The sequence below is a fragment of the Emiliania huxleyi genome (genome assembly GCF_000372725.1).
Source record: "Emiliania huxleyi CCMP1516 unplaced genomic scaffold EMIHUscaffold_758, whole genome shotgun sequence".
NCBI classification, from domain to species: Eukaryota; Haptophyta; order Isochrysidales; family Noelaerhabdaceae; genus Emiliania; species Emiliania huxleyi.
The window spans coordinates 1-10,314 of NW_005196326.1; the positions used below are offsets into that span (position 1 = coordinate 1).

Below are 10,314 nucleotides of genomic sequence, written 5' to 3' on the forward strand. Positions count from 1 at the left end.
CCCCGGCGGGGGCGCGGGCGACGCGGAGGGGGAGGCAAGCGAGTGCCCGGTCTGTCTCGAGCCGCTCGACGACCCGGTCCGCACGCAGCGGCCGCCGCGCCCCGCCGTCCGCCGCGAGAATCCCGCCGAGCTCAGCCTGGCTGGCGGCGCGACTAGGTCGCGACGCAGTGCGCGCACACGTTTTGCCGCGAGTGCATCCTGAACTGCTTTGGCGAGGGGCGCCGCGCCTCGTGCCCTCTCTGCCGGCAGCTCATTCACCGCTCGGAGCTGCTCACGCTCAAGCGCGCCTCGCGCTTCAGCGTCGACCTCGACACGGAAGAGTGGCGCTCCTCGGCCAAGATTGAGGCGCCGCCCGCGCCGCCGCACGCGTGTGCCCCTCGGCCCGATCTACGGCCCGATCTCGGGCTCGATCTCCGGCTCGACCTCCGGCTCGATTTCGGGCTGCACCTCGGTAGGCGCTGCTCTCCGAGCTGCGAGCAGACTTCCGCGAGGAGGCGCTCGCCGATCAGTGCGGCGGCGGCGGCGGCGGCGGCGGAGGCGATGGGGGCGGCGGAGGAGGTGCTGGGGGCGGGGATGTCCGGCGGCCGCTCAAGGCGGTTGTCTTCTCGCAGTGGGTTGGGATGCTTGACCTGGCGGAGACTTGCCGAGACTTGCCGAGACTTGCCGAGACTTGCCGAGACTTGCCGAGACTTGCCGAGACTTGCCGAGACTTGCCGAGACTTGCCGAGACTTGCCGAGACTTGCCGAGACTTGCCGAGACTTGCCGAGCGTGTCCCCCCCCCCCCCCCTTCCCGCCCTCTTGCCCTGCCGACCTCTCCGCCTCCTCGCCGTCTCACCCCTCCTCCCCGTGGGCCATAGGCGGAGCGCGCGGTGCAGCGCGAGCTCGGCGCGTGCGCGGTGGCGGCGGCGGGGGAGAGGTGTCCCCGAGGTGGAAGACGGGAGGTGCGTGTCGAGACTAGGCGTGCGCACGGTCCGGCTCGTCGGCGCGATGAGCCTGGACCAGCGGCGAGAGGCGCTCGCCGCCTTCCGGGAGGACCGGCGCGTGCGGGTGATGCTGCTCTCGCTCCGCGCCGGCAACGTCGGCCTCAACCTGACCGCGGCGCGGCGCGTCTTCCTCCTCGACCCGTGGTGGGGCCAAGACCCCTCCCCGCCTCCTCACTCACCAGCACCCCCCCACACAACACACACACACCCTCACCCCACCTCACCACCTCCCTCGCCCCCGCCTCCCCCGCCACCCGTCACGCGCGCCTCCGCCTCCCTCGCCACCCGTCGCGCTCGCCGCCACGCTGCCTCGCCGCCACGCTCCCTCGCCCCCTCACCCAGTCGCTGTGAGTGAGTGAGTGAGTGTGAGCACACACACACACGCACCCCCCCCCCCCCTTCGCCTCACCGCTTCGCGCAGGTGGAACCCTGCCGTCGAGGAGCAGGCCATCAACCGGGTCCACCGCATCGGGCAGCCGGAGGAGGTGTCGGTGGTGCGGCTGGTCGTGCAGGGCACCGTCGAGGAGAAGATGCTCGAGCTGCAGGGGCGCAAGCGGCGCAACGCGGAGCGGCTGCTCGACGACGCCGCCGGCGCCGACGAGGAGGCGTCGCGCCAGCTCCGCATGTCCGACCTGGCGCTCTGCTTCGAGTGAGAGTGTGGCGGGAAGTTGGTCTCGGCGCCCGAGCGTGCTGTGGAGCGGAGTAAAAAGAAAGCAAGAAAGAAAACAGACAAACCCAAACGAGGGATGGGAGAAGGACAGGGTCCCCACCTGCACGAGCAGGATCTTGGAAGGACGATCAGGGACACGACACAGGGGAACGGGAGTCGGGAGACGGGAGTGTGCACGCCTTGCCGACGGTCGCGACGAGCTTGCTCCACAGCCGGGCAGCCTGCCCCTGGAGCGTCACAGCAAAGCCGGGGCCGTTGCTGGCGTTGAGCATGTAGTCGCGGCAGGTGAAGAACATAGCTCGCGTCGCCTGCGTCTTGGTGAAGACGTCGGCGATCATATAAGCAGTGCCGACGAGGTACGGCGCGACGTGGCGGAGCATGAAGAGGCGCTTGACAAACATGGTGGCACGTTCGTAGTAGCGCGTGCGAGCAGTAGAGCCGGGCTTGACGATGATGTCAAAGACGGCTTTGCAGTCACCGAGCTGGGGCGTGGGTCCTGCGACAGCTCGGCCAGCGTCCTCGAGCATGAGCCGGCAGGAGACGACTTTCTTGGCGGCGACGGAGGCGGTGGCGGTCTCCTCTTCGGCGACGCTGAGAGCCTCGATCTTGGACTTGTTGGCGCTCCAGTCGATGGCGCCGTTGTTGAACATCACGACGCATCCGCCGTAGTGTGGCGCCTTGCCGAAGGAGGCGTCATGGTAGGCGTGGAGGCCACGAGACTCGATGAAGCCTGGCGGGAAAGTGTCGAGTCCGTAGTCCGTCGAGCTCTCCGGTGGCGTGGGCGTCGGCGGTAGGCGGGCCGCGAGGCGCGGAGGAGCGGCCGACTGGCTGCCGTCCGGTGCGGAACGGTGGCCTTTGTCCGCGCTGAAAGCTGCGCCGGCCGCCGGACGGTTCCCCGGCCCGCCTCGAGTTGGCGTCGGCCCGCGCCTTGCTCGTCTCGAGAAGGGCGATCGCGTAATCGAACGACCGGTTCTTTTTGGCGGAAGGGCACATGCGTCCGGGGTGTCCGATGCCCCGGCAGTTGTGGCAGACGATCTCGACGGACTCGACAGCGTTTCCATCCTCGAGGTAGATGATATCGTCGCTTGCGCCACTGTCACGGACGACTGGGCAATCGTACTGGTCGACGTTAGCGCCGCCGAAGAAACCGAAGGCGGTGGTGGTGACGGCGCCACGCGGGACAATGGCACGGATGTGCTCCATTTGCATGGCCTCGACTTGCATGGCAGCAGCCTTCGCCTCGGTTGACAGCCCGACGCTCTGAGAGGAGGCCCGCCTCCCACTGGCGGTCGGCAGCTGCTCCGGGCCGAGGTGGCCGTTCTCAAACGCGTTCTTCCAGTGGGTGGAATAGTGCGCGACGAGTCTGGCGAGGTCACGTCGGGCAGGGACTGCAGGAGGGACTCCACCGACGCCTGCAGCGGTGCCAGCAATCCAGAAGTACCCGTTGTGAGGCCCGGTGCTATTGATCTCTGAGAGGCTCTCGGCTCCGAAGAGCTTTGAGTTCTCGTTGATACACTCGAGGAGCCGAACAGCGATCTCGCTCTCGTCGTGGCGGTGAGTAGGCGGGCGCTCGGCGTTGACGCGGCGAATGTGGCTGTGGAGCTTGGTGACAGTGAACCCACTGATGCCAACGTCGGCGCCGATGCTGATCTTTGCCCACGCCGCATCGTGCGCACGGACATCAGAGCGCTGCGGCTCCATGTCCCCAATCGAGCAAAGGTACTGCCACGCCTGCTCCCCCTGCTGGAAGAAATTCTCGCGAAGGTGGAATTTGATGTCCTTGCACGATATGTTCTTGACCAGGAGGGCGTAGGCCTGCTTGCGGCGGGTGCGGTGCAGGGCCTGCATCTTCTGTGCATGCTGTGCAACGCCAGCAGGCAGAGCTGGAGCGCCGACGGCGGCTACTCCCATGTCCGCACCAGCGAAGACATCCGCGATGCTGGAGCCGGATTCGTCGGTCCGCTCCGCACCAGTGTCGAGAATTGCCCTTCTCCACTCCTTGAAAGGAAGGCCAGATGTCCCATCCCATTGGATGACGGACGGCATGTCTTTGTCACGGTTGTTGCTAGACATGCTACGTAGTTACCCCTCAGCTGGCTCCACGTTGAAGATGAGCGCGCGCGTCACAGCGCAGGCCAGGTCTACACTGGCCGCGGCACCAGCTCCCGCGGTCTGCACGCTAGGAGTGGTCCGCCCTCGCAATGAATGCGGAATACTATTACGAAAAGTACAACTAGTGCGACACACTAGTCAGTCTCGTAATCGCGCCAAGAGCGCGGATACACACACAAACAACAGGCGCTGCTATGAATAGCTGCGCATATACAGATAACGACTGTTCACAGTTGGGAGAGAGAGAGTCGTCTCTAACGCATCTCGCGCACACGGAGCGGGGCTGGGGAATTCACCCACGAGCCAGGGCCAGCGATCCTCTCTCGCAGGAGGCTCTTTCGAGCTTCCATGCTGCTGATTCCTATCGGCCTTGCTGGCGTCGTGCTGTTCTCCAGCGCTGCCACCCGTCCTCCGCGCGCCTCGCCCAAGTGTGCCGCAGAGGCCATGCCTACCGTCGATCTCTACGCGCCTGGCACCCGTGCTTCCTACGCCGGGAATCTGGTGCCATCCACCCCGCTAACAGAGCCCGCGTATGGCTCTCCGCTTCCCTGGCTTGCACTCACCCACCCTCCGCTTCCCTGGCTTGCACTCTCCGCTTCCCAGGCGGGATTTCTGGTCGACCTCCACGAAGCCAAGGCCACCTTCAACTTTTGCGGCGGCATGATGTTCCAGCTCGCCCTCTCCGACAAGCTGCACAGCCACCTCAGCGCCGTGTCCTCTCGCGGCGCCTCCGACGCGCAGCAGCCGGTGCTGCACGATGCGGGAAAGCGGCGGATGCAGCAGCTTGCCGGCTACGACAAAACCGGCGCCGCCGACAACGCGCGCGTCTTTCACGGCCGCGAGGTGCGGCAGGTCCACTCAGCCGCGGGCGGCATGGGCATGGTGCTTCAGCTGTCGCTCGCAGGCGAGGAGGAGGACGCGGAGGGCTGGACGAAGAAGGAGCTCTCTGGCTACGACGGCTGGGGGCACGACTCGTCGCGAAAGTGGAACCTGGCTCGCGAGGCGGACGCCTTTCGCGCAAAGTGGGGTGCCCAGGCGGTGACGCTCCAGCACCGCTTCTACCTGCACGTCGACGCGCAGGACAACCTCTGGCTCTCCGCGGAGGACGGCTGCGAGGGCTATCTGGCGGCGGCTCCCCCGGCCCGGCCCAAGGTCTTCGGTCTCTTCTGAGTGTAAGAGGAGAGGGTGTGCTGGTGTGTGGCCTCTAGCCTCTTGGATTCTAGAGTAGGCAAAGCCGTACTAGGAGGAGCGGTCAGAGGGACAGAGCACAGAGAAGAGATAATATGCGCGCAGGCATTCGCACGACGGAGCGCAGATGCCCAAGTCAGTATTTCGATAGAGAAAGCCCAACTGCCCACAGTGTGTGCAGCACTGCAGACGTGCAGAGCGTCCACAAAGAGAATGACAGTACTTGAAGACAGACTGCAGCACATTCCCAAACCGACCTCCGATTTCCATGACGTATTCCCTGGCGCCAGCCGGCGAACGTACCGTAGGCCCTCCCCCCTCCTCCTCCTCAGCGGATGCCAAACTGGCCCGCTACGTACCCAAGCCCGCCGACGGCGGAGAAGGCAACTGCCATCATCGCGAGACCTTTGAGATCGTAGCCCTTGCCGCTGCTGGTGAGCTTCCCGCTCGTCATCTTCTCCCATGAAGGCACGCTCGGCGAGCCCGTCTCTCCGAAGCCGGCCTGCGCTGGCGTCTCGGTCGCCGCCGCCGCCGGCGTCTCGGCCGCTGCCTCGTCAGGCACTTCCGCAAGCCGCACCGCGAGGCTCCGCGCGGGCACTGCGGATCGAGGAGCGGCACCGATGCCTCGCGTCGGGAGGAGCGCCGCCGCACCGGCGATAATCAGAAGCAGGAGCGCGCAGCGCTGCCTCATTGCAGGCGTGTTTTTCATGACCACGCAAGACAAAGGGTGGCTAAGGGCTCTGCCCGTAAGGCCCGCGTCGCCGACGCTTGCACAACCGCACGACCAAATAGCGAAAATCCGAATCTAACCCTATAAGTCCCACCGCCACCAGTTTCCGACCGTCCCACCGATTCGGTCGTTTGCACCACCAGCTCCGCCCAATGGCCAAGCGACGGCTGAACCCGGACGAGATTCGAGCGGCCGTGGAGGCGGGACACCCCCCCAGCTCGGTCAACTACGAGACCGACAAAAAATGGCATGCCGGGCAGAATCGCTGGCTCGCCAAATGGAAGCAACGCCGGCTCCCCGACAGCGGGAGCAGCCGGCGGGACCACTGGGGCGATCGAAAGCAGCAGCATGCGCGGCTGCTGCGGGCGGCGGAGAATGAGTCATCTGCCTCCTTGAAGCGCCAGCGCAAGGCCGCAGCGACACCTGCCGTGACACATAGCGGCCGTGTGCACGCTGGCCCGTCACGGCTCAAGAGGCCAAAGCCGCCGCCAGAAGGTGGCAACCAGCAGGCGTACGAGCTCGCCATGGGCATGTATGGTATTGCTCGCGACACCCGGAGCAAGATGTCGAGGCGGACCAAGAGCGAAGACGCCGAGCGCAAGAGGGATGCGCGAGCGATCACGGCGATGACGACAAGTGCGAGCATTGGCTCGGCGACTACACAGAGCGCCGCTGCTGGAGCTGCCGGTGCCACCTCCAGCCAGACGGTTCCTGAAGCAGGCATGCCGGGGGTGGCTTTGCCTCCCATCCCTCCCCGCCCCACCCACCATCACCACGCGGCTTCCCCATGGTGCGTGTGCATGTACATGTAGGGCCGCAGGCAGTCAAGGCCGCCAAGGAGCGAATGGAGAGGGAGCGCGAGCGGTCGCAGCGGCGGCGTGATGTGGCAAAGCTCAAAGTTAGACAAGCTATTATGAGGAACGCACGCGGATTCGGCGGCTCGATGAGCAGGTGCTCAAGGCCGTCGATGAGGCGCTGATGAGCAGGTGCTCAAGGCCGTCGATGAGGCGCTGCGAGATTCTGACTATTGGCGGACCACTGGCTTCTTCAGCAGCGTGCGAGGGGATAACTACTATGACCATTGGCTGTGCCTCGCAATCAAGGAGTAGGCCGCTTCGCATGAGCCGGATGGCTCGCAGCAATGGGATGGCTGTCGGAGACTCCGTGCGGCTGCGCGATGCGGTTTGCCAGCACTGTCGACAGTCGGATCCGGTGGAGGATCAGTGAGTTACCCGCTTACTTGAGGAAAACAGCCAGGAGAAAAGGCCACACGCCGAAGGTCCCACACTAGTACCGTGCAAAAACCACGAATCCGGACGAAGAACGGTGGCAAGTTTGGCTAACTCCATACATGGGCGATCCAGCGCTTCCTTCGATTGGACGGACGAAATGATCGCGGGAAAAGCGGGACCGCCATCGCGACATCTCGGGGGTACACCATATGCCGAGCCTCTCGGCCTGCCTGCCATGCGCGCGCGCGCCTCGCCCGAGCGCAGCCACCTGCGGACCTGGCCAGCCTGTTCCTGGCTCGTGCCCAGCCTCTCCTTCCGCTGCCGCCGGCCTCGCGACGGTCTCAGCCCTACCTGGCCGTTCTATATTATAGAATGGCATCCTATAATGTAGAATGGCGTCTCGCGCGCGCTCACCCGGCCGCCTCGCAGCCCCAGCGGCCGGGGGGCGCTTGCCGGGGTTGAGAGGCTGGTCACACACAGGCGCCACTTTAACGCGGCGAGCCAGAGGAGTCACACAGGAGAGCCCCCAACACGCCACATTTTCAGCAGCAGACGGGCCGCGGTGAGGGCCCATTCTACATCGAAGAATGGGGTCCGCCGCCGTCCCCCACGGCCTCCTCACGCCCCCAGCGGCAGCGTGCCGCTCGGCCAGACTGGTGGGGTTCGCGACAAGCGCCAGTTCAACACAGAGAAGCCCAACAGTCCGCAAATGAGAGTCCTCCCCCCCGCCCCGGCAAACCAGAGCAGACGCCGGGGGCCGCGTATGGCGAAAGCAAACGCACGACGGCCGCCGGCAGCCGTTGAGCCGCTGCCGCCGTTCGAGCCTTGGATGTCCGTCCGTCGCCGCCTGTGGCGAGGGCAGTGGAAGTGTGAGATTTGTGCTCGCAAGTGGTGGGCGGGCGAAAGGGTCGGGCGGCAGAAGTGAGCAGACAGCGCGAATGCGGTCTACCTATGTCACATCTACTCCTCGTGTCACCTAGTCATGGTCCTCGCTTCCCTGCCCGGTCTCCGAGTCCTGCGCCTCGCCTGAGTCCTCGTCCAAGTTCGAGTAGTCCTCTCCTCGTCTTCGTCCTCGTCTTCGTCCTCTTCGTCGATCTCGTCGAGCCGGGTGGCTCCTACCTGGCCCGTCCCGGCCGTGACGCTGGGGCCGACTTGCTAAGCGGGCGGGGAGACGGACCGCCAGCTCTGCTGCTGCCTGTGCTGCCCGTAGTCCTCGCCTGCGAGCGAGTGCCCTTTGCGGGGCTGTCGCTCAGAGAGCGGGTGTCGCCACGGCCGTCTTCTTATCTGGTTTGTGGTCTGCGCGCTGCGCTGCGCTGCGCGTCTCGAGGCGCGCCGCAACACAGCCCGTGTAAATGGGGTAATGGATAAACCAAGCATCCCCGATGGCCGGGGGGATGTCCCATGGCCCCGGGGTGGCCGTGGGCACGCAGGGGGCGCCGCTACGGGCCGCTGCGGCGCCCATTCTATTTCGAAGAATGCCATTCTGGAATATAGAATGTACGGCGAGCCTTCCTTCCTCGTCCAGCGCCACTATATGGAGCCGGAACTCCCCTCCGAGCAGTCTCTCGGCCTCTGGGCTCATGTCCAGGATGCACTTCTGGTGGCGATTGCGCACGCCCGCCACGGCTAGCTCAGGAATTTTACTTCCTCGAGTATGTGAAAGAAGACACGGGAGCGCTACAGTGGGTTGCGGGCATTAAGAAAACGTCGCATTAAGAAACCCTACCAAGAGATTTCCGCAAAAATCTAAGAAACCACGGCGCGCCGCAGGCGCGGCCCCGAGAAAAGGCCAGACACGAGTCTCGAGTGTGAACGGGAGCCCCAGCTCAAAATTTCTCTTCGCCTGCGGCGCGCGCACTTGTCACTTTCCAAGTCTACGGTGTTCTGAGTGGAGTGGAGATGGAGGCGTGTGTGCGTCTTCCCGTCATCCAGAGAGCCGACTCGGCGGCAGACTCTGGCATCGCCCTCGCGGACCGCAGCTTACCTCTTACCTAAAATCCTTAGGAGGCCGGCCGGAGCTAAGAAACCACGGCGTGGGGTGGATGAGGGCTGTGGAAAGGCTTAGAAACGGCGGCGTGCCGCCGAATCCTGTTTTCTTAATGCCCGCAACCCACTGTATTTTCCGGAAGTCCGGCCTTGGGTCGACCGCGCTGGACATTGCGCGGTAGTGTAGTTGGCCATTCGCAACTGAAGAAAAGGCGGTGCCGCGGAGAGACAGCGAAATGGCCCGGGTCAGAGATAAAGAATTCCCGCAATTCTTTGGGAGGAAGGATATTCTCGAGCAGGCACTCGACTCCAGGATGGGCGCCCTCCTCACGGTCCCTTTCAGCATGGCGGCGTCATGCTGCGGCTCGCTACTCGCCTCCTGCTGCGGTGCTCTCGCCTGCAAGGCCTGCGGCTGCGCGTGCATCACCACGAGCCGCGCGGCGAGCGTGGCGTACATCCTGCTGCTGTCGCTGTTCGTGCTGTGCGCGCTCGCGTTCGGGAGCGGCGGTGGCGACATCGTCCTCTTCGGCAGCGGGTACAACAGCACCGCGGAGGGCTGGCTCGAGCACATGAAGGAGCAGGCGATGGGCAGCGCGTCTAGCTCGGGTGAGCGCGAGTGCAGCCGTCCCGCCTGCGCGGCGGGGAGAGACGCGGCGGGGAGAGGAGTGAGGGAGAGGCGCGCGGTGTCGCGGAGGAGCCGCGCGAGCTCCGTTCGCAGGCCCTTCCGCCTCCTACACCTCCCCACGACCCCTCCCCCCCCCCCACACACCTCCCCTGCCACCCCCCCTCACGCAGCCGAGTCCTTTTGGAACGACCGCTTCTGGTGCAAGTCGAGGCGCGCGACACTTCCTAGACACTTCCTAGACACTTCCTAGACACTCCCTAGACACTCCCTAGACACTTCCTTTTGGTGTAAGTCGAGGTCGCGCCCACGGGTGGAGATGGGTGGAGGCGTGGACGGCGTCTCTTCTCACGGCTGTAGCTGTGAATAGGCACCCGCACGGGTGGATCATCTGCTGCGCCGACGTCTGCGGAGGCGCGACACTTGCGCGACACCTCCGCGACACCTCCGCGACACTTCCGCCCGCCCCCGCCGCACCGCCACCTCCCCGTCCACTCGCCCCATCTCGACCCCTGCGCCTCCTCTCTGTCTCCTCCCTGTCCCCCCCCTGTCTCCTCCCTCCCTTCCTCCTCCCTGCCTCCCTTTTTTTAGAGGACGCCCCATCGGGGGGGGCTACACACAAGCGCCCTTCTGCGTCGGGTCCCGGGCGCCTAGAAAGAAGGCGCCGCCCCTCGCCAGGCGAGTCCCCCATACCCGTAGCCCCGAGCCTGTCGCCAGGCGCCTTCTCCATCTACCGCTTCTCCTTTGTCCTCGCACTCTTTTTCGGCGCCGCCGCGCCGCGCCACCCCAC

The 10,314-nt window shown here is 65.3% G+C and overlaps 3 protein-coding genes across 3 annotated transcripts in view; all 3 read left to right on the top strand.

The window, feature by feature from the left end:
• Positions 1 to 487: 487 nt before the first annotated feature.
• Positions 488 to 1,688, top strand: EMIHUDRAFT_460012 (hypothetical protein). Its single transcript, XM_005760419.1, has 4 exons — positions 488 to 632; positions 859 to 886; positions 960 to 1,128; positions 1,406 to 1,688. The coding sequence occupies exons 1-4, from the start codon at positions 621 to 623 to the stop codon at positions 1,635 to 1,637; spliced, it is 441 nt and encodes a 146-aa protein (XP_005760476.1). The 5' UTR covers positions 488 to 620; the 3' UTR covers positions 1,638 to 1,688.
• Positions 1,689 to 4,114: 2,426 nt separating this feature from the next.
• EMIHUDRAFT_120984 (hypothetical protein) lies at positions 4,115 to 6,793 on the top strand (the record flags this gene model as incomplete). The annotated part of the gene is made up of 4 exons (XM_005760420.1): positions 4,115 to 4,918; positions 5,828 to 6,320; positions 6,497 to 6,582; positions 6,671 to 6,793. The coding sequence occupies 4 exons, from the start codon at positions 4,115 to 4,117 to the stop codon at positions 6,791 to 6,793; spliced, it is 1,506 nt and encodes a 501-aa protein (XP_005760477.1).
• Positions 6,794 to 9,246: 2,453 nt separating this feature from the next.
• The window catches only part of EMIHUDRAFT_120985 (hypothetical protein), a gene marked incomplete at both ends in the record, with an annotated part of 6,894 nt that continues 5,826 nt past the window's right edge, over positions 9,247 to 10,314 (top strand). The window contains one exon of the mRNA XM_005760421.1: positions 9,247 to 9,508. Within this exon, the coding sequence (XP_005760478.1) occupies positions 9,247 to 9,508 (262 nt within the window). The remainder of the gene's footprint in view (positions 9,509 to 10,314) is intronic.